The sequence below is a fragment of the Anopheles coluzzii genome, chromosome 3, assembly GCF_943734685.1.
Source record: "Anopheles coluzzii chromosome 3, AcolN3, whole genome shotgun sequence".
NCBI classification, from domain to species: Eukaryota; Metazoa; Arthropoda; class Insecta; order Diptera; family Culicidae; genus Anopheles; species Anopheles coluzzii.
The window spans coordinates 61,231,623-61,256,703 of NC_064671.1; the positions used below are offsets into that span (position 1 = coordinate 61,231,623).

Below are 25,081 nucleotides of genomic sequence, written 5' to 3' on the forward strand. Positions count from 1 at the left end.
CAGACTGTTCTAAATAATTCATTCTACGCACTAAAAGGTTGCATCGAACAGTTTTATCTACGATGATGCTTTGGGTCTGCTTGCTAAAAGCTAGTTCACAAGCACATGTATTAAGTGCTTTATTTCGATTTTTTCTTTCTCTCTCAGTCGTCAGTCACTAGTTTCATTTTACACACACTTATTATCGTTACGTGTGCAACGCGTTGTATTTTCGTAGGGTGGTAATACATGTATAATAACTTTTATGCAAGAGATTGGAAAAAAGCGGCAGAGCAAGAGACAGTAAGCATGAAAATGCGAGTAGCTGTGTAGTAAGTGTCAGGTGAAATGGTGTTTTGGTCGGATGTTTTTACTCGTTACCGCCCTGTCCTTCTCACTGCTTAGCGAAAGTATGTTGAGATGCCACAAGCTTCTCAACGGTGTAGTTGCGTGGTAACCGTAAACAAGCACGGGGAAAAAGGTGTTCGTTTCTATCAGGAGCGGTACCGCACATGAGCCGCTCATACGTTACACATTAGCGTTTATGTTACCGGTGTGAGATGATGTTATTAGTGGCGGCAATGGTTTACATTTGCTCCGGGGTGGGGGAGAGAAAAAAGGTTTTGCCCATTTACACCACCACGCGCACCAGTCAAGCGCGGTGGTAGTACGGTATATACACCACCATCAGACACGATAACGGTGTCCCGAATGGAACATGTCGTGCCGAAATGATGATGGTGGAACGACAGTTTAAGCGACGAGCTCGTAATGGTATACGAGCGTCAAGGGACCAGGTTTGATGCCCTGGCCACCTTGAATACCTGGGATGAGTGCTGCTCTTATGTTGTGGTTTGAAACATCAAATCTTTACATTCTATGTCTGTCTGAGCTTTTAAGGAAGCACGTGAATACTGAAAATAATTTGTATTTTCTCTTTCTCTTTGCAGGTCAGTATTTCTGGAGTGAATATGGAGAATTATTTCAACAGGTTATGATAATGTTGTAGCATGATTATACTATTTTAATTTAAAACGAAATATTCAATTACTGCCACTATTGATTGAACGGAGCTATCAACAATCTTCAAAACTGCTTAAAAATTCATCATGTAATGTAATGATTTGCAAAACGTTAGGAGTAAACTAATTGCTCCTTTCAGCTCGTAAGCTTCCCTATAACGTAATACAACCCCAATTATGCTACAACGAACCGGGTTGTAAACCCCAAAGCTAACACGTTAAAGGTCTTGGATTTTTTTTTTTCGGTAATCGTATCAAAAGATTCATTTCGTCGAATTACGATCATTTATAGCGAGCTGCAACCGTTTCATAGTACAGAAGATGGCCGAGAGCGAGTACGTAGAGGTCACTAGCACTCCGAGATTCACTACGGTCGATCGATATACATTCGGGAAGATGCGGTGAAGGAAACTAATTACATCAGACATTACATCCCAAACGTCCAGCCGAGCTTCTTATGTGCCATGGGAAGAACCGCTCGAGTATCCCATCTGCGTCGATTCTGGGAAAAAGGGTTTCCATTCGAAAAGTGGTCCTTTCGGAAAGCAAACTCAGTTATGAACCAACCGTTTCCCATACCCAGCCCGAGAACCCAATTATGCACTAAACATAGATCCTTAATTCCATCTCCCCATCGTGCTTTCCGCAGCAAACATTCTTTAGCCTCGTAAATGCTTTCCCAAGGATGATGCAATCTCACCGTACGCCTCCTTAAGGCTAGCACAAATCGAGCACAGTTAGACGGGGCAGACGATGCGATAAAAGTTGAATTACAGGTGTGAGGATGGTTCGGTTGGCGTTAGTGGTTGCATCTGTCAAAAGTGCACGGATGCAATTCCCCCAGCAGCCCATCGCTCGAAGCACATGATGGCACGTACAGTTAGTGTCGGTCGGGTTGCTATCTGTCGGGCACTCATTTTTCATTTCATTTTCACATCACTCCTAGTACTGCTCGACCGTCCTGCCACGGCAAAAAGTAACGTTCGCAAACAGTCATGCCCAAGCAGCTGCCAGATACGAGTTTTACGTTTCGTACGTCATGGAATACGCCCCAAATGTGGCGGAGTAGACGAAGTCTTGAAGCTAACGGTGCTGAGGATGGCAGTGTGCATCGAAGTACGATGGATAGGTTTGCGTCAAGCGCATCAGCGTTAGCCGGAGTCTGGCAGTGTGTAACCATTTCTCCAGGTCGAAATATCTCAACTTTGTTGCATCGTTGCTTCTCCGCTTGCAGAGGAGATACACTAATTTACCGAGCTCAAGGCACGAACGTACAAAGCAACTTAAAATGCAGTCACCGGGAACAGTGTACTCGGGGGCCGAATCATGGCAGTATGTTTCAGGTAGTCCTGAACCCTCTGCCAGTTGCAAGCTGTAGCAAATATGTACACAACAATTACCGAAAACAGTTGAAATATTTAACCTCTTCCACGACTTTTCCTTCCCATAACGATCTACCAGTGGGAGTGTTTGGCCCGTACCATATGTTTTGACTTGTAGTGCTATAACCGAGATGTGTATGTATGTTTGCGGAAAACTCTTCGCCAGGTTCTCTACAAACACACGGCGTGCAGTATTGATTTATTTATAGTTGTAAAAGTAGGTTAACTAACAACATTAATCATAAGCAAAGCCAAAATCATTATTGTCGTATTATATAACCTGTTGAGAAGCGAATCCATTCTTCCAGTCAAATTTACGATCATACATAACAAATCAATTATATCATTTATTATGCAAACTAACGTTATGGTCAAAACTTCACAATAGAAACGGGTTGTTTTTCATCGTGCAGGGATAGCAAACTTTCGTTGCGCAGATATTTTAACGAAGTGCACCCACTGCAACACCATACCAGTATCATAAATTCCAAAACCAACACACACACACACACACACTCGTAGGGTGCACCGGATGGCGGTACGGAAGGATTTTCCCGGCAGCAAAACACACATTGCTTTACTCTCAGCAACGTCGATGAGGGACCGTAAACGTGTTTTGTTTCTTTGTACCGTGCTGGGAAATGGAAGGAGGATATAGTGAACTTCAACCGGCAGTTTTTATATAGATGTATGTATTTTTTTTCTCATCCTTCTGAGGAAGTCCGTTATCTCTACATTGAAGTTTATGACTGAGGGCAGCACCGGATTGTGCATCCAAGTTTTATTGTACATTCACTAGCCTTCCTTCGTTTTTCGTTTTTGTATACTCTTCGTCCTAAAAAGCACCATCCTGACTAAGCCGGATGGTCCGGCTGGTAAAGAAATTACCGACAAATTAAATCGAGAGTGAAACTACTTTTAGCTCCACGGTTGCATATATGCACCACCCCTAAGGTTACCTCGTGGTCAAGTACTGTATCCGTGTCGGGTGGGATGTCTGATGTTCGAGAAGTAATCAAGTCCCCGAATCCTGTGGGAAGAAGTCCATCCGACGGGAACTAATTTTTATTACGCAATTAAATGCGCTACTGCGTTCACAGAGCCGGGGATGGATGGGTCTAAAGTGTGAATTTTAGTGTTATTGGTGCCTTTTAAAAGACAATCTGGATGGTCGGATGATGCTCGACCGAGACACCGGGTCGCATTTTCGAGCTCATTCGCTTTGTGCGAGTAAATAGTAGTTACGTTACATCCACTGCTCCTACCAAGCGCTTCAATATTTCCTAACCAACTCTTTTCTTGATTCCCGATCGGTTACTTCACCAACCGGTAGTGGGACATTTTGCATTACATCCCATCCCACCCGAGTTTCTGCATCCATTAAAAACGGGTAGCATGATGAGATACCATTGAGAGAGAGAGAGAGAGAGAGAGAGGAACGAGAGGAGGCCATTAGTAGCACCAAATTACAATGAATGTTTCGGGTGCGCGTTTGTCGTCGTCCCGTTCCAAGGTAACAAAGTCTTGCTTTCGTGGGCAGTGCGACCTGAAAGTGGAAAGGAAGATGAGAATCATCGTAATGGGAGATTTTTATCACCCACCCTCTGCCACCCATTCTCACTATACCGCGCTGCGCTGAATCACATCACATTGAACTGTAATCAAAAATTAAGACGCACTTTAGCCCGCTTGAGATAACGCCAAAACGATCCTTGGCTGGTGTTTGCGTGTGCGCTGCTCGTGGACGGTAGCATTTACTTAAAAGTGTCCTATATATTGCGCAGAGGGGGGGACTCGGTCAGAGCAGTCGGGGGATCCGGGAGGATTTAAAATGAAATCGTCATTAGTTGGTAGTACTCTACACCGCACCGGGGAAGCTTTTAAGCTGCTTTAGGGCTGTTAGTTAGTGGAAAGTGTCGTGCCGGGCGTCGTTATTCCGTGGTTCATTAAAATCGTTCGCAATCGTTCGCGATCGTCTCTGCGTACGGGGCGCGCGCATTTTTTCTTTTCTTTGCTCATTCAAAACTGCCGGCACAAAACAAGCAACATTTATCTGATTTTAAAAATGGAAGAATTATCAACAAGTTGAGTACATTTTCGACACGACGTTGCTTTTGCGTTTAGAAGACATCAGCCACTTCATTACTTTTTATTTAGACTTTGCCAAAGCAGTTCACAACTACGAGCTAACTTATTCTTAGACTGCCAGTCTTGTCATAACGCTCAAAGAAGATTGCTAACCTATGCCGTGTCGTTGAAAATGCACATAATGAATTCAATTGTACCTATCAAATTGTAAAAAAGCGGCACAGGAAATGCAATAAGCCTGTGTTGTGCTAAGAAATCTGTTTAATGCTAGAAGCTTTTAGTCAGTTTTTCAGATTAGCATTTACCGTCTGGCTGCTAAAATGATGTGTACACTTCCCAATCAGTATTTCTAAAGGTTTTTTTTGTAGTAAGTGCTTGAAATACGATGAATATTTTATCACAAACTACCAAAGACCATTACGGAGTAATACATCTGTCAATTGGCAAGGAACAACACAAACACGATGATAAATTTTAAATGAATGTTTACGTATTAATGTTCATGTAAATATGAGCTCTCGAAGGCCCGAAGGCGTCTACTCTGCTCATCTTGGCTAGAACATTACTTCAAAATAATTGCTTTTACATATTGTTTCTACATAAAACCGATAAATAATCATATATATATTGCATCAAACCTAAACTCTGGGCTAACCAGGTGTAATGTTTGTTATCACTTTAAGCGCCGTGTCATATAAATTCGCATGACGGTTTTGCTCACCGTTCAGCTTTGCATCTGACGCTCAGTGATTCTCTCGAGAACGAATAAGGTAGGAAAGAGAGAACGAGAACGACATGTGCTACGCCGCTTATCGCCATGAAACAAAAGAGTGATAACAATGGCACGAGAAACAGTCGCTCTCATCGCTCTCTTGCCATGCGCTACGTGCTCACTCAAAAACTGTGACGTCAGGCCGGCGGTCAAAGTGTTATACTGCAAAACACATTTTAATCAACATCCTGCTTTACTTCTCAACAGTTACCCAATATTTCATTGAATATGATTATGCAGATACTGAAAAATTTCATGTACAACGAATCAAAACATATTATAGACTGAAGCTTAAAAAAAGGTTTTTTTGTTGAAAATAAATAATTTTCTTCTTCCTCTTTGGCACAATAACCGCTGTCGGTCAAGGCCTGCCAGTACCCATTAGTGAAGTGAGCTTGGCTTTCTCTGACTTATTGTTACCATAGCAGGATTGTCAGTCCTACGTATGGGGGCACGGTCTATTCGGGGCTTGAACCCATGGCGGGCATGTTGTTAAGTCGTACGAGTTGACGACTGTACCACCAGACCAGAATAATTTTACTCTTAATATTTTACTTTTAATAATTTTACTCTTATGTCAATTATGGTAAAGACAATATGTTTTAAGTAATATGGCTTTTAATTCATTCCTTTCTAAATTAAAAAAAAACAAGGATAATAACATGTCTAAGTATATTACAAATGTTCAATCATTAAATCATAATTCAATTTAAAGTATTTATAAAAGCAGTAACGAATGTAACCATTTCCTTTATCTATTCGGTGTGTTGTTATTTTACGAAAAACATTAAATATTCTTCTATGATAAATAAGGCCCCATTCTCATAAACCTAAGATCACCTTGTACTTGAGCTTTTTTTACTCTAAACGAAATATTAAAATGTCTACCCTTGAAAAAAGATCAATCCATAATTACTGGCATAATTTACTTGATTAATTGCTCAGTCTGCATTCAATTTGGTACCTTTTGTCCCTGCCCACCGACAATGCAGAACGCTTCGCATTCTACATTTTGTACCCTTTTTTCCTACTTGGATAACCTTTTTTTTCTTTCTTAATTTATCCCAAGACAAACCACAACCATGTGAAAATTAATCTTTTTTCTGATAATTTTTTACCGACTTTTTGTTCCTTAGCTGAACGCAATGTGTTTTAAAAATACTTTACACTTTGCTATGGGCGAAGTGAGTGCATGGTATGCGTGCAATGGTGGGGTAAACTTGGGAACGGCAAAAGGGCTTTGAAATGAAATTTTGTAATCTTCACATCACAAGCGAAACTTGAACATTCATTTGAGTTGGGATGAGCGTGAACACGCCCACACGTTCAACAAAAAACACAGAAAAGGGAAACATTTTGAAGGAAAACATTTGCAACTCCCGATAGTCGTTTAGCACTGAAAGTGTCCTAAAATGTGCTCACGCAAACTCTGGCACACTGTAACGGGGTAATGGGGCAGCAGAATTGAGGGGAATTCTTTTTTGTCCCTTACCACCCACTGTGCACTGTGTCGATGAATGGGGTCTACCACTGGAATATCCATTATTATCCTTCATCCTTAACCCAGGGTACCTTTTGCTCAACCCCACGTTTGCGTTGGTGTAAAAAGGTACGACTCTTTTGTTCCTTTTCTTTCTGTCTTACGTTCGTCCTTCTTTTGTCAACATCTTTTCCTCAGAATTGAATCCGGTGTGCGTGTTTTTTTTTTCTATGGTCCTGCACCGGTTCCATCTCCGGCCATCGCCATCTGACGTCGTGGTGAAGCAGAAAGTTTTGCGTTTTTCATGGTGGAAAAATCAATTAATTTTAAAAAGGGAAAACCCGGACCGCTTCTCCGCACCGCATTGCCCTTGGTACGGTTTATCCTTGTCAGCTGTGGTCATTAACATTAGCAAAGCCGCTGTTAGGACGAATTTTGGGATCGAACCAGTAATTAGTGGGACTTTCGTTTTCCTCGGCATGGCTCAATTCTCGTTTCCCGGACGGACTCTCTTTGCACAAGTTTTAGCGAAGGTGAGAAAAATTAAACGCCTGCAACGAAAATTGATTGTTTTCAGCTGGCCCGTTTGTACTTGTTCGGGAACGCAGTGGGATGGAATGTTTTCATTGACCAGTTACCCTTCTAGCAATGAATTTATAACTTGGATAAGCAGCGCCAGCACCCATTGAAGGGGATACTATGAGTATGAAAACACTCACCAAATCCACGGAAATTGATTTTCTTTTGTGTGTATTTCAATATAATTTCACTTTGAAGGAAGACAGTTGGGCTTCGGTAAACTGCAGAGCAAAGCCTCCTCCAGGAATTCTTTTGTGCTTTTGTTTGAAATCGGATGTCGTTGGAATTTCCTTGCATTTTCCCGTTTTGTTATGATCCAATGGTGCTCTTTCTACCAAGAAAGAAGCACCCTTTTCAATAGTCAATAAATGTGCACCACAAGAAGCTTTTGGATTCGAAGGGTTTTTGAACAGAATGTGCCAAATCTCCCGATTGAAACGATTCCCACACGCTCCCTAAACCTGGCTTCTGGCTTTCTTACCTCTCTGCGGGTGGCATCCAAATTGACTTTGCTTTCTCTTAACCCACACTACTTCTCCCTCTTGGCGTCGGCATCGCTAACCTAACAGAGAGTTTTCTTAGCTCTTCCACCTCAAAATCGATTGTTTCTATCCTACCCGTGGAGGATTGGAGAAAACCTAGAATCGATTAACTGTAACTCACATGCTGTGCGAAAGGATACACGCGTATGTGTATGTGTTTTTACATCCTTACACGAAGGAAGGAAAAGCACGCCACAGCCCGTTCAGCTCTACCGGAGAAGAATAATAAATGAATATTATCCCTTGTACGGGGGACGCGATTTTCCTTCCGCGGACTTAGGCGGACTTGTGTGTAGCGGGCCACTAACGAGCCTTTGGGGAAAATGGAAGCTTTGCCACCGCTCCTCAGCCAAAAAAGTCCTACCCTCTGTGCTCGACTGCTTCAAAACTCTCCAATCCAATCCACGAAACCAATAAAAAAGCGAACCGAAACTAAAAGGATTCAAGGGACCGAAGCAGAGCGGATTTCGCTTTCGCTCGAGATAGATTTTCTAGAATATTTGTTGCCAACCAAAGCCACCCGAAGCAACAAAAAAATGGGTCCTTTCTGTTTTGGAAAAGTTTAGCGCGAAAACGTATCCCTTCGCCCTCTGGGAAGATTCGGATTAGTTCGTAAAAATATGGGCTCCGAAAAATTGTCGTCGTCTTTGCTACGACAATGATGAATGGTCCGAGCAGTATTCTTGATAAAATGACTGTTTAAAGTAAAGAGTTGCGTGAAAAGAATTGTATTTGTATGCTCGTATTTGTATTTTTGCCAAACAAAGATGTGTTTGATAGGGATAACAACCATGAAAAATTCGATAGTACAAAATTCGAAAATTATACAAAACACCAGGCGCCTCCATTTTAGTAACGTTGTTTTTCTAACAATATACGCTTTTCATTTTTCCATCCTACAAAAGCCAACAATTTTCATCTACTACTATTTTATTTTCATTTTATTTTAATTTAACATTGTTTTACTACCTTAAAATGAATGAAACCCATGCTTCAATCTTTTCTATGTTGCTTCAAATCGTATGAAATCGGTATGCATTAATTCAACTACTCTTTTTCCTCTAGAGGATCACCACTAGAAGTGATTAGCTTTGTGTCTTGGACAATCGAAAGATAGCTAAGCACTGCTACTCGCTCGAATCGATAGTTCCATTTTTCCACGCTCTTATCGCGTGCAAAAAAAAATGACTGCACCGAAGCGCACACCCTCGTTCGTTTTCGTACCATAAAGACTCACATCCCTTGGCTGTAAGCAATCCGATAAAGACGTCAATCGATGCGTCAAGTGCAGCTATAAATAATATCAGATTTATCACTGTCGGTTCAAATATTCGATTGCTTCGCGTTACGTGGGCTACCGGCTGAGTAGAGTCTGCAGCCAGTCGGAAAGCTATCTCTGTAAACTTGTGCCGGTGGATGTACGGTTCATTGCAACGTTCGAGTGAAACGAATGTGCACCATTGACCATATCGATGAATGGATGAAAATAATGCGAAAAACGAAATGTATAGCTTTGTTCAATACGGCAATATGACGTCATTTATCGCATTACAAACCTTGTTGCTTATAAAAGTGTATGTTAAAGAAGATATACATTAGTTTACTTTGTTGAATTGCAATGGCAAGTGTAAAATAAATGAAATACACAATTATCTCATGAAAATATATTACAGGTTCTGAAACAAATTTTAAAGCAATCATTATCAATTGTTAAATGATTCAAAAAAAACCAAATCCAATTATTTTGCAAAAATATATCACTATGTATTGTTTGTTAAGGCTTTCTAAACAAATTTTATAAAATTAAAAAAAAATACTTTAAAATAATTATTGCTTCATTTTGCTCTTACATTTTGCCGAGGAAGAAATCGTCGAGCAATGAACAACTATGCTTTTCCTTCCATTCTATCTCTTCGATTACATCCAACTTCACTCTCAGAAGTATTCCTATTTGTCTCGGTGCTTTCCTTCCTTTCCCAGCAAACAGTTCGTCCATTTGTCGGGGTCTTTGTTTCGCCTGTTCTGGACTGGTGATTGATAATACCCCAAAGGATAACTCACTTCCAGTTCAAGAGCCAGCATCGCATGTGAATGTCTCCTTGTATGTGTATTGTTAGTTATCTCTCCTCACGACTCGCTGCCGCGCCTCACTTGTTACGCTAGGTTACTGTGCAATACGATGTGTGCTCAAACCGTCATTGCTCAAACAGCAACCGGCTGAGCATAAAGCAGCACCAGCCGGTCGATGTGAGAACTGTCAACAATTGTACCCTGGACATTCGAGTGTTTCTCTTGCTTACTCCTTTGTATTTATATTGATCCGTGGGTTGTAAGTTGAAAGAGTTCAGACAAATACTGTACGGTACGAGCCGGCATGCGGATCACTTTTTGCATACCCACCCTTGAGAGAGACACTAAGCAGAAAAAGTGAAGCCATTCATAGTTCCCAAGAATTCATCTTCCCGTCATCGACAGGCGGATTTGTTGGCGAAAAGTAGCAACTAGACAAGGTTTGGAGCCTGTAAGCGGTATTTATGTGAGCGATTTCCTTCCGAACAAAGAAGCTTCGAAAAAGCTCGCACACAAGACTGCTCCCATCGGTCCTCCATCCCGTCCCGCCTCAAGGTTGGCACACGAGCAAAAGGGAGATTAGTTTTCTTACGATGCAAACACGTTCCAGTATGAGCGACCAGCTCAGTACCATCTTGCAAAACGAAGACGGTAGCAATGGCGACACTGCCATCGAACGTATATTTCATTTTAATGAAAGAACAACGAAACAGGACTGTGGGACACTATACACAATATAGCAGCCCGGCACTACGAGATGTGAGCACATGCGAAACGTAGCACATGGAACATAATGTTGTGTACATTGCCATTGGACCGTCAACAATTCGCCTTTCTCCTATGTTTGCTTGCTTGCTTGCCGAAACAATACCACTGTGCGTCGCATATGTATGTACGAAAAAAAGCCATCCAGCACCAGCATACTGGCTCTATTTGCTTTGGTTCGACGCATCACTGCAAAAGCAGGATATTGTAAAACATATTTTCTTTACCCTTCGGTTCGATCGTTTCGTTTTTGCCGTGAGACTTTGGGCGATACGTCAGAATAGAGTTATACAGCCTTCTCAAGAGAGAGGGATCGAGAGTAGAGGAAACGGGAATTATTCTTGCTCCCAGCGTATTCATCAACCAGCGCGTAACAATAACGAGAAAACTTATTTCGAGACATGAGGCTAATCAAGAAATCGCACGCGAGTGCTATAAAATGAAAGTAAAGGCGGGAATGGATTTTTCTTCCATAAAACGATTCACAGCGTCTTGCGAAAAACTCTCTATTTGAGTGACACGAAAAAGTACTCCAATTATTCGAATCATAAAACGTAAACCAGGAAAGGAAAAAAACAAATTCCTGCATCAACACACCCAGAGGACGAGAAGTTACTTTCCACCAACAAATAGGCCAGCGATAAATCAGCCCGCCGTGGGTTGCAAAATCGCGATAAACCAATTTCGTGTTATGTTGGGTCTCTCAATCTAGCTCCTATTTTGCTTCATCGTTCCATCTCTTCCACTGATAAACTATTCTGATGCTTATTTTTCTTCGTTGTCGTGCGATGGGATGAAGGTTACTACCTAACTTTCAGTAATCGTATTAGGAGTTTGTCGCCCAAACGTTCATACACAGCCAAAAATGTCACTGATAAAATAAGACGGCGAGCTGCGGGCACAGTGTGCGCCACAAAAAGCTCCTTTACCCTAGCACAGCCTCAATCCTTGCAAGAAGTTACAAAAAAAAAAGTTTGTCCATAAATTATACGCAACCGATTTTACTACGCTATTTTTAGAGCCGCCCAAGACCAACCACCAAACCCTTACCGCCGAAACTGCCACGTTTTCGTTCGTTCCGCAGGCCAAAGTTCAAACGAACCGTGATCACGGAGGTCACACACCATCCAAACGCACACATGGAAAGGGCTCGATAACAACTCCACCTCTCTGGCACTCTACTACACCACCAAATGCACGGGTGTCGATGAACATATTAAAGCGACACTCGGCGCAGCAGGACCCATCCATTTGCCGTTCGCCACGGGAGGTTATAAATCTGGCCCTCCGGTACCATTCCTTTACCGGGGTTGCTCGGTGAATACCCTTTTCGAGGCTGGTATGCATCTCCGCCCTACCGTAGGTGAACCACGCATGTCCTTGCTATCATGCATAATAAATCCTTCCCAAGGATTGCCTGAGTAAAGTGCGATATTGAAAAAGGGGAAGACACCACCGAATCCCCTCATGAACAAAGAGCACACAGCAACACGCCCGTGGTTTGACCCCTTTCATGCGCGTGCCGAGCCAGTGCCACTTTACCGCCGGATGTGTGTTGGTCACTGGGAAATGAAATGTTGGAAAACTTTTCCCACTCGAGCTCGACCTGAAGAATAGAACAGTGGGAGCGTAAGAGTGTGCGCGCCCCGAGCTTCCAGAAGATTGTATCCAGCATCCGTCTCACTACGCGAGATAGTGGGTCGCGAATTTTGCTTCCGTTTCGCTACATCACATTAGTGACCGAATTTAGTTCCGGGTTGATCATGCTGGGACTGCAGGGGATGCTGTAGCAGAAAGCTACTATCTGATAAAGCGTATGCAGGTCTCGTACTTTCTTCTTCGATGTCACTGTGAAGAACGGTTTAAGGATACATTCAGCAAGAGCGACACAAAAGACGAAGCGGGAACAAAGCGCAACGCTCACATGATCCCCATCAGCAAGTGCTCCCATGTTTCCTTTCGCTGTTAAGTAACGTCCTACATCCACGGATACTCTCTCTATCTCTCTCTCTCTCTCTTTAGCTCTCTGTATAATTCATTGTATAAAACAAGACCCAAAAAATTATCTTTCAAACTTTTCTCCGAAAGAAATCTACCTCGTTGTTTTTTTTTTCTTGGAACGTTTTCAAAGTTTGACGCGTACCCCTCGGTACACATTTATTTTCACTAGCCAACCACCAACCACCTGACACGAAAAACCCATGAGAGGGGAGTTTGTCTTTACGTTTAAAAAAAATGCACAACCGCACAAGGACTACCGGGCACCCCAGCGGGCTGTGCTAATGTAACCCTTTCAGGTGGTGAAAAATAAGTAGCAAACGCTTCTTATTTTACCTGCAAAAAGGTGTGCAGAACGCGTTGCTACGAAAGGGGGTGAGGAATAACGCAAGGGTTAGCGGATGTTACTTCCTTCGGGAGACATTGTAAGCTAACTTTTCTGCCATATGTCATCCTTTCGTGCGCGACCGTATCCTCCCGGATGGAAAGTGGATGGCAAGATAGATGATGGTGGTACAATCTAACTGGGTTCTCGCTGCTGCTGCTGTTGCGGCTACTGGGGTTTAATTTTGTTTGCCGTGAGAATAAAAGCAAAACAGCGACAGGCAGATTTTACCCTGTCGTTTGATGTGGAAAACTTTTCTCACCTGATTTGTGACATGTTAGGCGAATGTTAGTCAGTAATTCTTTGCTCATATACCCCAGCCAACGCAGATCTTGATCGTTTTAAATGAATAATTTCTTTTCAAGATATGAATTTAAAACTAAATAACATTCGTTAAAAACTTTAGTTGATTAATATCAGCTGAAGAAGTGTATGAAAACTACATTGTTTCAGTTTTGCATTTAAAAATATTTTTTACCCAAAAAATACATTACTTTCTTATTTTCATTTTTATATATTATGCAACGCAAACATTCTGCAACAGACATCCTTCTTCTTCTTTGGCTCAAAAACCGTTGTCGGTCTAGGCCTGCCTGTACCACTTGTGGGCTTGGCTTTCAGTGACTAATAGATTTCCCCCCATAGCAGGATAGTCAGTCCTACGTATGGCGGCACGGTCCGTTTGGGGATTGAACCCATGATGGGCATGTTATTAAGTCGTACGAGTTGACGACTGTACTACGAGACCGGCAACAGACATTAGGGAGATTTATTTACAATTAGATGTTTTGGTTGTCATTTGTGCTGATTTATACGATTTTCAATGTGCGTTATGCTGTTGTCTAAATGCTACATAACATGGATATGCGTGCACCATTTCATTATTTTATTCCGCATAATTTCTAAAAAAATTGCGCGATTTAGGAAATATTCATGGAATCGTTTTAAAATAGATACAGGAAAGGCAATAATAAAAAAACGTTTAACGGCTTTTTTCAAGACAAAAATATTGGCTTTAAATGAGAATATTTGATTGCTTTTATTTTTGAAGATACATGTTTGGCCTTTAATGGGTATGCAGTAATTTAAATTTAACACATTTTTAATTTTCCTTCGTACAAACAAATCGCATCGTGTGCTTCAATCCCCCTGCCAAAAGCAGAGACACAATGTCCCAGCCAAACAAAACTTAAAAAAAATGCTATTCACAACCGCCACCAAGGCAGCTGGAATGCTGTCCGTGCCCATAAAAGCAGCTTAATATTATGCTGGCAAAAGTTTCGCGTCGCGGTAAGCATAAATCAAAATGTAATGAATTTTTAACAAACTTTCCACACCGAACATGGAAAACGTTTTGCGATACAGAGTGAAGCTTCCATCCCAGCACACCGGGCAGACAACCGTCAGCCGCGCGCCAGTGTGTGGTTTGAAATGTGCAGAAATGATTCGCTTCGCTCTTGACTCGCTTTCCCTCATTGCATTTCGTACGCCCGTTTGTTGAATCGATAATTACATATGTTTTTCGCCCAACTTTTAACAACAGACACACACTAACACGCGCACACGTACGTTCGCCTACACGCATTACAGGCACACTTTTTGGCATACAATTATCTCAACGCCACGTGACGAACTGCCACGATCGGTGTTTTGTATTGGGCACGCATAAAGCATCCTACCGACACAGCTGTGCGCCTGCAGGTTCTTTCCCCGTTGATGAAGTTTTACAATCGCTACCTCAAAAAGCCGAGCCGCATAAATTATGCACCAAGCAACGACGACATCCCCGTTGCGCGCTTCGTTCGCATCATCCGTCAATGCGGCTGGCACACCGTACGGCAACTGATTCAAAAGTTACTTCTACGCACTCATTGGCAAACAGGGGTTGGGGGAGGAGTGAAAGAGAAGCGTGGAGGTGAAAGGACGCGCACATATTACGCTTTACAATCGGTGCTGTGCAAAGCAGGACGTGTAATTGAAACTAATGAACGGCTGATAGTGAAGTTTCGCGGGGTATAGCGGCAGTGGCTGGTGGAACGATGGCACCGGGATGCGGCAACTCATTTTAAACTATGATAAATGAAACGAAGGTAAAATTAATTTCTGTACCAAGCAACAATCGGTGCATATGATTAATGGTACACAACGTGCAGTCGTTGCTGCTGCCGCTTGTGTTCCTTCTGTTCACACGTTCCGATCCCACACCTCCGTGCGGGACATTACGGTTGTATCTATTTGTGTCAATTAAAGGAAAGATTTATTTTTCATCGTTTTTTATTGCAAATTTAACATTACATTTTTCTGCTCGAACACGCTGAATGATTGATAGTCCTTCAAGGCTGACGTTTGGCACGTACGTTTCTGTTGTTTTTTTTTAACTATGAATTGTCTATTTTTTTCATTTGCAATTTGTCATACATGTTTAATGTTATGGATTTTTAACGCTCAGGTTATTTTTTTTTTATTTCTGCAATTTACATTTGTTTTGTTGTGTGCATCATTAGGGAGTTCCACCAAATCCCACACATATTTCCTCTTGAAGTAGGCGAAGCATATTCATCAACTTTTTGTGAAACGACGTAAAAAATCAATCACAATCGCATATCATTCTTTACTGCATTGCAAACCCTCTTTACCTTGATTTATATCGAACAGCTATAGAAATGTGCTTCACCAGCGCTCTTCTGTTTATATGCATATAAACGCAATGTCACCATCAGCACATAAATTTAAATCCTGCTGTAGCAAAAATGGCTTCCACCGTGCAAGGCGGTACGATGGCAAATAACGACATTTTCTGATAACCTCCCATCTCTTGTTGAAAAGAATCGAAGGTCTGTTTTGTGCACGTTTTTCCCGGAGCGCCCACAGCCAATCGTTCATAAACAGCATTATTATTGCATTGCCACGAAGGTATCGTGGAAAATCGTTTCCTTGTTAGATAACGAAGCCATCTTTACTTTTCCCAGTGCGAATGCTTTGCGTGTGACGGTGCTGTGCTGTGGGTACAAAGTTGAAAAGCTCACTAAAATAAGCATAAATTTGCATCCCGCTGCTTTGATTACATTGCTTTCTTTCTACTCGCCTTTCCTCCCCTGCTTATCGCTATATTCGTACAAAAGTCTCATACAGAATCCTTTATCCCGGTTAAGTTGGCGTTTCTGTGTGCGTCCCTGCAACTTGCGTTGGAGAGTGCGCTACATGATGAATCGACAGCCGGTGTTGGTTTATTTTGAATTGTTCTTGGGTTTATGCATATTTCAAACATTCACTCCCATCGAATGACGAAGACAACGAACGCAGCCTGAACACCGGATGTTTCTGTGTATGTGTGTAGTTGAATAGGGCACTTTTGCTAGGCTTCCAAACTATACAAGTGTGGTACTGCACTATACGACAGTAAGAAGGTTTCTTTGATACATGTAAACCATGCCCCAGGGAGAGTCTCCGATGCACGTGTCGGTTTCGACACGGAATGTTCGGGGAACCCTTCTTAAAGGAATTCCTTATTACACTTCGATAGTGAAGAGACTGTTGCCACCGCTCTGAAGCGGCTCCCAGTGCACCACCATCGAGAGCTACAATGAATGGGACGCAATATCGATCGGCAATGTAATGCCACATTCCACCCGCCCGAAGGTGCCAGGTGGATGGAATGGCCCTGGCAATAGATGGGAATAAAAAAGAACGTCAACCAGAAAGGGCCTTTTTGTAGTAACTTCTTTACGAGTTCAATACACTGTTGCGATAGAAGATTTGTTTCGCTTCAACACCTTACCCTTTAGATAGTAAAACCGATACATTAAGTTAATGCGATATACATTAAAATCTATTTATTTGGTTTTTGAACTTTTTCTTATTTTTTTATTGCTATCATTCTATCAATTTGTTATTGCTATCAAGACAGTTTTTGTTGTTGTATTTTTCTGATGTATTCCTATCGAATATAATTGTATTATGCGTTTTTAGAATTGTTTGATTTAAGCAACCCTCTAAGCTTTGTTAACGTACACAATCGATCCAAATCTGAGTTTTGAAGCTCGTTATAAATTACAACCAAATATTTACAGCACATTCGAGTCTGGTGCGCTTGCATGTGGTTAAATCGATAATATGATAAATTTATCAGCCAAAGCAACGACACCAACACTTCAGTGGCAAAATTGTCAACAACAATTCATCTCAAACTCTCACACTGTAAAAACGTCAATAATTACATTCACCCGTTTCCTGCTGCAACAAAACCGACAAACATCTAAAGCACAATGCACCCTCCCTGCGGTAGGCAAATGGGCGGTACAATTTGTTTTACAATTCACGCTTTCACCAACGTAAGTAGCGGTGCGGAAAATTAAACACTAATGATTCCCAGCAATCGCATCACGTTGCACCAGTGAGCGGGAATAGTAAAAGCTCCATTTCACCGTACCAGGATAATATCGGGAAATGGGATGATAACTTTGCTTTCCTCCCATGTCCCATGCGCATGAAACGCCATGCATGTGTGAGGAATATGAGAGCTGCATAAATGCCCGCTTGCATTAGGAATGACAGGGGATGGTTTGGTGTAATTTTTGCACAGCACCTGATACTTATGTGTGGCGGCTGCTTGTATGCGGTGATTACTGAAAAGCTGAACACACTCTGCCGGAGGACGGAGGGCGGGTCGTAGCGATGGTTTACGCCACCGTGGATAGTGGTGTTGGCGGCTGTGATTTATTCGTTTCGGTGTGTGTATGTGTGTTTGTGTGCACACTTTGAAGCTTCAATCGTAACGAAACAATCGCAAAATTCGGTGCACCTGCGGTGTGTGGAAATAAGTAAAGCTACATCCAACACATCTATCGATCAACCCCAAAGCCGTTGCTTTACCCGGGTATCGGGAAGAGGGCGTATTTGCTTTATCGAATGTTTTACGGTACAGCTCCACCACCGGCAGTGCTGAAACTTTCGCACGAAAACAATCCTAAACCAACCCGCTTTCTTTTCCCACCATTCCGTTGGTGGTGGTGGTGTGGAAGGGAGATACGGAGGAGGTAGGGAGGGGTCAAAACTAAGCGCACAGTTAAAATAAATCCCTCCTACTCTGTGGGATGTGAAGTGGTGTTGTAGCTCTCGCTGCTCCCTGGTAGGGAACGGTATAATGGATAGCACTGCAAACTATTTACGCTCGTGTTGGAAAAACCTATACCCCCCCTCCCAACTCTCCCACACACATCGTTTTCTCCTTTCCACTTCGTGCAAGTTGGTAAGCATAATCATCAACAATCACCACAACCACACCAGTGGGAGGAGATTCTCCAAACGGTGCAAAATTTCCTCCACGATCGGCCCCATCATACCTTGCCGCTGTGGTGAGCTTGGTGGTTGGTGGATGCGTGGAAAGAAAAGCACATCGAAATACCCATCGAAAGCCACCACCATCGGTTCAAAGCGCAAGCCACCACTACACCTCGGTTTTCCCAGCGAGGCTTAAAATTTGAAACAAAACCGATTTGAAAAAAAAGGAAACCGAATCAGCCAGCTCTACCGCCGAACCAGGAAGACAGCAAGCAGCTTTATGACTAGCAGAGTGTTGTTTTTTTTTAATTCGCCCCAACACCGAGCACGGGACGAATGATGTTTGCTTAACGCGATGATAATTTATACCGTTGGTAAAATTTACGTATTAAAGCCAATTTGATGGTCGAAGAGTTGTGATCTTGCTGGTGCGACTAAATACAATAATTTCTAAAGCATTTTCAAAATTTATTTTAGGGGTTAAACGAATTTGTATACAAATAGTATGGGAAGTTTTTATTTATTAAAAATTGTTAAGGCTTTATGATTTAACTGTAAATGTAAAATGAGTAAAAGTTATACGAAAATACAACACCAGTTGTAGCAGCTAATCACGACTCGAAATTACTAATGTTAAATCGTAGTGATATTAAATCGCTTCCTTCTCTAATGAACGCATGCGTCGCTACGCAGACAATATGCTTTACTCGAGAAAAGCATGAATAAAAAAGTCAAATTTACTCACCCATTCATCAGCTTCCGGTAAACAACCGCAACGGGTCCATTTGCAAAGCATAAACAGATAGTTTACGAGCCTTAAGTGAGCTCGTTTGCGTCTGACGATAATGATGTTTGGGGGAGGTTGCGGACGATGAGCGTTGTTGTTGCCTCCGGAAGCTACTGACTAATGTGTGCTTAAGCAGTTAAAAAGAAAAAAAAACTAATGTAAAGCAAACCCCCCAACAAAAGATGAACAAAAATCATCGCACAACTTGCTTCTTTATCCAGCAGCATCGTTCGGTTGGGAGTGTTTTAACGCGTCGAGAGCGCATTAAATAATCTGGTAAGATTATCTCGTATGCCTCGCTTATGGTGGTAACACAGGCATCAAGTGTGCAGGAGGGGGGTAGGTTGCGAAAGACAAATGTGTCACAATTCATTCACACACATCCTTGCTGTCGAGTACGGGGGCCACGTGTGTCGATGCCACGCACCTCGGTAGTACGTGTCAGTTTAAGAGTGTATGTGATTTAGTGCTCCATTGGCACACGTTTTATAGGATTTTTATCCCACTGTCCGTACACCTTGTTAGGTGGTTGCCGAAAGCTGTTGGATGCAAAGGGTTCACGCAACCCCGTAAGCACTTATGTTCTGTGTTCATTTGTCTCCGGCTGCGAAGCAGCGTCTGCCCACCTTTTAGGCTGACAGGGGGACCTACATTACGCCTAAATGATGCATCGTGAAAGAGTGAGATAAAGCGGACAACGTTGAGCAGACGGTGTGCGGTTGTTCATCGTCCGCTTGCGCGTGTGAGTGTGTTTTTGTGTTGGGTGGAGTACTATGCTTAAGGGTGTCATTCTGTGGAAAAATACATCCCTGTCTTCCCAGAAAAAAATTGTTTCTTTCTAGGTAAAAAAACATCATCCCATTGCCACGGTCTCTTTACTCAGTGTAACCCAAGCCCTGAGTCTTTAGTGAAGCCCGTATCACACAATTCCATTAGTCGAATGAGTCACTGCTAATAGAGTTATTCTCCTGGCAGCTGTGTAGTCCAGCCTGCGGTTCGTATTATACACTTTAACACACGGTTGTCTTGTCCCTACACCAGCCCAAATGTTGGCCTCACAAAGGAGTCAAGGAAATTCCTTTGGATATTCATTTCATCCTAAGGGGCAGCGCACATTCGACTTTTCCACATCTGTCAACTACACCAGAGAGTGCTCTATTTGCCCGAGGAGCCATTATTTCTTCATCAAGGTTGGTTATCGTTTGAGTCCATTGTTCCAGTTCGCCAACCCTGTGCGGACATTGCGCCCACAACCCCTTTCCAAAACCAGCGCGTCAAACAGTCCTGCCGCCCGGCTAATAATTGATGTCTGTGTGCGATGCAAAAGCAACAGCAACGGCTTCAAATCAAAGGTTGCTCCAGTTTTCCAGGCAGCGCATACGCTTGCGCCCAGTACCTAAGAGCCCTTGCCTATCGTTTGTCCATCGAGCAACGGCAGTGGAATAATTCAATCATTAGCACTCATCCTTTTTTTCTATTTCTCTTTCTCCTTTCCGGTTCACTGGTGCAGATACGACTCGGTGACATCTACCATCTGGCGCGCTCGATGATGAGCGGGAAAACGTTCGCCCTGCCGACGGGCTGGTGGCCCCACGAAGCCTCCCGCAGGCTTGCTGTCCTGTGCGTTACCACCGTGGCCCTGCTATTTGCCCGGCTTCAGATCATGGGCTCCCAGCTGCCCGTTTTTACCAGGTGAGTACATATCATGCGCACGTGCACTACGCTTCGAAACCACCGGGGCGTCCCTCAAAGGTATGCAAAGGCCGAAAAATTGATTACGACTGTCGAGGGGACGACGCCATAGGTCGTTCGTGCCAGCCATCGGTCATCGGATATTGGTTTGTGACATTGAAGAGCCGGGCTGCGTTCCACACGACGGGATGCATGGGAAGCTCACGGGAATGTCGAACGGTGGCCGATACAGCACGATTCGATTAATTTGTCTGCTAATGCACATCGATGCTTGGTTCACTATAGTTGGCTTTTATAAGCTACTCCATTTCAAAACAATTTGGCGTGGACCTCTTTCGAGTAGGGAAGGATTCGGAGAGGATGTTCGTGTATCGCCGGTAATTATTTATAGTAGTTTATGGCATCAATTAAATACTCAACCCTCTCTGCACTCAAGTTTCCGCTCCAAAAATGTTTCCCAAAAGTTGACAATCTTGATAATGATTTGATACGCTGGTGAGCTGATAATGTATTGAATTGTTGACTATTATACTGGCGTGTTGTACAACGCAATTAATACAGTTTACTATCGCAGCCTTTTATAGCCATCTGTTGGATATCTCTTTAATTTGGGTTGCCTTTTTTGCTGCAAAACATGATTCACTTTAAACTCGAAATCGAATTTAGAATTGTTGAATTATTTCCTTTTTGTTATGTTAATTCACACAGCTCCCAAATTCAACGAATCTCTGTGACATAATGTAGCTCCTTTTCATTGTAAAACTAAGGTACGAGTGTATGACATTCCTCTGCAACTTTAATGTACGTACGTACGTCCATGTACGTTTAGCGTGTAAAATATCTGAAACATTGTTACAGTTCATTAAAATCCGCTGCACGATCCGCTACCAAACCGTGACTGAACGACTGGCCTGCAAGAATACGCAGTCAATGGGCCGCATACACGTCAGAAGCTTACCCAATTTGAGCAACCAGAAAATCCCTCCTCATTAAAACAACCGGGCACGGTTGTTGCCTTCCAGCTCAGTTAGTTAACAACATAGCAGTAGCAAAAAAGCGTCCAACGCTTCCGCCTGCACGGAATAGGTGTCCGTGGCACACTCTCGGTCGGTATGATAAATCACCCATGAATGTAATTTCCGCCTACTGCGTTAGGCAAAAGCGTTGTAAAATCAAACTACTTGTCTGCCGTAAGCTAAAGCCACCTCCCTCACGGGAAGCTCACGTTACGGTGCCGTACGCACCTGCCCGATGTGTGATTTTCCGGGGGATTTGCTACGACCATGTCGATCCGTAAACTATGTGCACTGCTGCAATCTCACACGCCGATGGGAGGAGAGTAGGCACGAACCGAACCGAGGAAGTCGAGCACAAGGACAGACCGGCTCGGTGCGGAAGGATACGGTGCATCGGTGTTGGGCTGGGATAAACGTACCAGGGGGCTGGTTTAACATGGTCCACCGTATAAACAACAATGCTCATCGTCTATCGATTGGATGACACGATGCGCCGAAGGGTCACTGCGGGCAACCTGGGTGCGGTAATGTTGCGAAAGCGCCGGGAGCTGTGAACATGATGCCTATGGTCGTATATCAAACTTCAAAATCAGACACACACACACACACACACACGCGTATGAGCTGGCAGACCGAGGAAACGACCAGTACGGTCCTGACATGGTTTCGAACCCGCCTCTGCGATGTGAGAGATACGAGAGAATTTAATTAGGATTACGGTCTTTCTGTGCTGCGAAGGAACTGCAGACCGGTCACACCAGTACCATTCCGTATCCGTCCCCAGCTTCAACACACGCTCTGTCATCGCTGGCTGGACACGGACAATCACCACCGACGCCGCTTGTTCCGCTATCGATCTGCTAACATGTGACACCGGGTCGCCATTCCCCTTCGTTCCAGCTACAATCGACCATTGTCGGAACATGTGGCAAGCAATGGTCAACTCATTTCAACCTTAACTCCCATTGTTTCTTGTACCGGCTAGCAGTTGCATGAAACTTCTAGTAAGCGGTTACTTCTTTGTGTGCGTTTTGTAATGAGAGCAATCGTTAAGCTTGAAGTGCATCGCCATTTCGACCACGACAAGACGTCGTCTTCGGGTTTGCTCTAATTTGGTGAGGCAGTCTTTGCTCGACATATTTTTTTTTCTAGTGCTTCCAAATTTACTACATTGTAAACCTCTATTAGTTACAGCGTTGTGCCTCGAACGTTCGACAACAAAAGTCAATTTAAGACAACTTAGCGGTTCACCGTAGGATTTAAGAAAATTTGCGATTTGTGTTTGTGATTACAAGCTTTTGATTTTAAATAGTTTCCCTTTAAATGTCACCGAACTATTTTAGCACGTACTCCATCAAACAATAATTATGGGTCCTTTTTCCTTTTAAGATCGTAGGCTGAAATTTCAGCCTGTCAACTGTTTGCATTGTTTAGCTGTTTTCGAGCTGCTACCAAAGTGGTTATAATATACAGATGGGCTTATCCCGAGGTGTATGTATTTAGAAGGTTGATTTTTATCGCTTCTGCTGGGCGACATTGTGGGAGACATCTGTCAATCCCTGCATTCAAATTTCAAAAGTGTACGTATACCAGGTGGTCTCGTTGCATGTTTTTCAGAACCAATTTTGAACACTTTTTGATAGGGCGGGTGAAAAACTAAACAGGCTTTCTGGTAACTTGACGAATTCACAAAACAGCTCTTAAAATCATTATTTTATTTACTAAAATTTCTTCAAACACGTGAAATACTGCTCCGAACAACAAAACATCCATTTTTGATTCGGTACAACAATCTTCGATGAGACGAATTTCTTCTAAGTATGTGTATGTGCTAAGTGTATGTCTACATACACTTTGGTTCTAGATTCCGCCACCATTTCATTCTATTTTTTCGAGCAGGTACTCGAATCTAATTCTAGCTTTGAGGATGAAGTAATCTAGGCTGAAATTCGCAGGATAGTTTGGTGTGAGGTTTTGTGTGGAGTGTTGACATGATTTCAGTCGTCAACGATCAAACTCCATATAAAAAGCTTGCTAGTATCGTGAAAGGCGCCTATGCTGTGTAAAACCGTCAAATTGAAAAATTAACTACAGGTGTCCCCCGAGATACGACTGTATTTGGGACCGAGAAAATGTCCCAAAGCAAGACATAAGTCGAAATAGTCGTATGTCGAATATCCGTGAATATAAAGTTTATCACTGAAATTGAAGAGTCGGAATCTATGAAATCGTGTATTTTTTAAAATAATTTAATTTTCCTCCAAAAGCCGTTTACACAATATAGATATTTAAGACCGGGGTGTTGTGGAATCTGTAGAAATGTCTTTGTAACGATTATCAGCACAGAAATTCAAAAAAATACATCAATTTCGTTTCAATTACATCTTTCCAGTTTGACACAAAATGTCAAAACCTTTCGAGAGAATTTCACCATCAACGATCGTATGACTGACTCTTATCGACGTTACCCTCCATACCTATGTATATAACATCGTTGATCATCTACGCTCCATCAGGGAAATCGATCCGAACGGTATGATTGCGCACCGTATCCCATCCGAAAAAAGAATCATCAAACCTTTGGGACGACCGAAACGAAAGGCTTCATTAAACATTAATTAATCCCCAGTAGCGGATGATTAAATTTCCATTAAGTGCATCCGAACCGAAGGGTCGATCGAACACCTCCCACCACAACGACTACCGGCATCATCATCACCATCATCCGCTCTGACCGAAATCAATGGCATGTAACAGAAAACCTCCCGAGAGCTTGGCAAGAACGGTGCAAATCGCAGGATCCATAGCAGGAAAAAAGGAGAGAAAAGATTACCAAAACTCCATGCCGATGAAACATGCCGCGCGCTTCCCTTGCGGAGGCCCAAAACAGTCGGTCACGGAAATTGTTTGACGTGTCGCAAAAATATGTGACACCCACCCTCTCTCGTTCACTCCCACTTATCTCGTAAATGGTATGTACCGGCCGGAATTTTACGCCGGGTGCGTTTGGCAAAAATGAGTCAGACTGATTTAACGCGCCCTGCACGATGGAATTATTTCATGCCGAATAAATAACGCAGCAAAAAGTGGATTGTAATTCTCCTCCTGGTCGGCCGCCGGCGCTGCACGAATCATTGAGCTTTGGAGAGCCGTGAAAAATCGGCTTATCTCATGCCCAAACCTTTCCGATTGACCAGTCAAGCAGATTCCCGTGTAGTGCCTTCGCATTGAACCGTTGAACCAA

At 42.9% G+C, this 25,081-nt stretch overlaps 1 protein-coding gene across 7 annotated transcripts in view; it reads left to right on the top strand.

Moving 5' to 3' along the window:
• The window catches only part of LOC120960182 (protein O-mannosyl-transferase Tmtc3), a 140,607-nt gene that overhangs the window by 92,176 nt on the left and 23,350 nt on the right, over positions 1-25,081 (top strand). For all 7 annotated transcript variants that reach the window (XR_005752296.2, XM_040384201.2, XM_040384202.2 and 4 more), the window contains one exon: positions 20,640-20,821. Coding sequence is in view for 6 of the 7 variants with exons in the window: in XM_040384201.2 (XP_040240135.2) it covers positions 20,640-20,821 (182 nt within the window). In the remaining variant the exon portion in view is untranslated. The remainder of the gene's footprint in view (positions 1-20,639; positions 20,822-25,081) is intronic.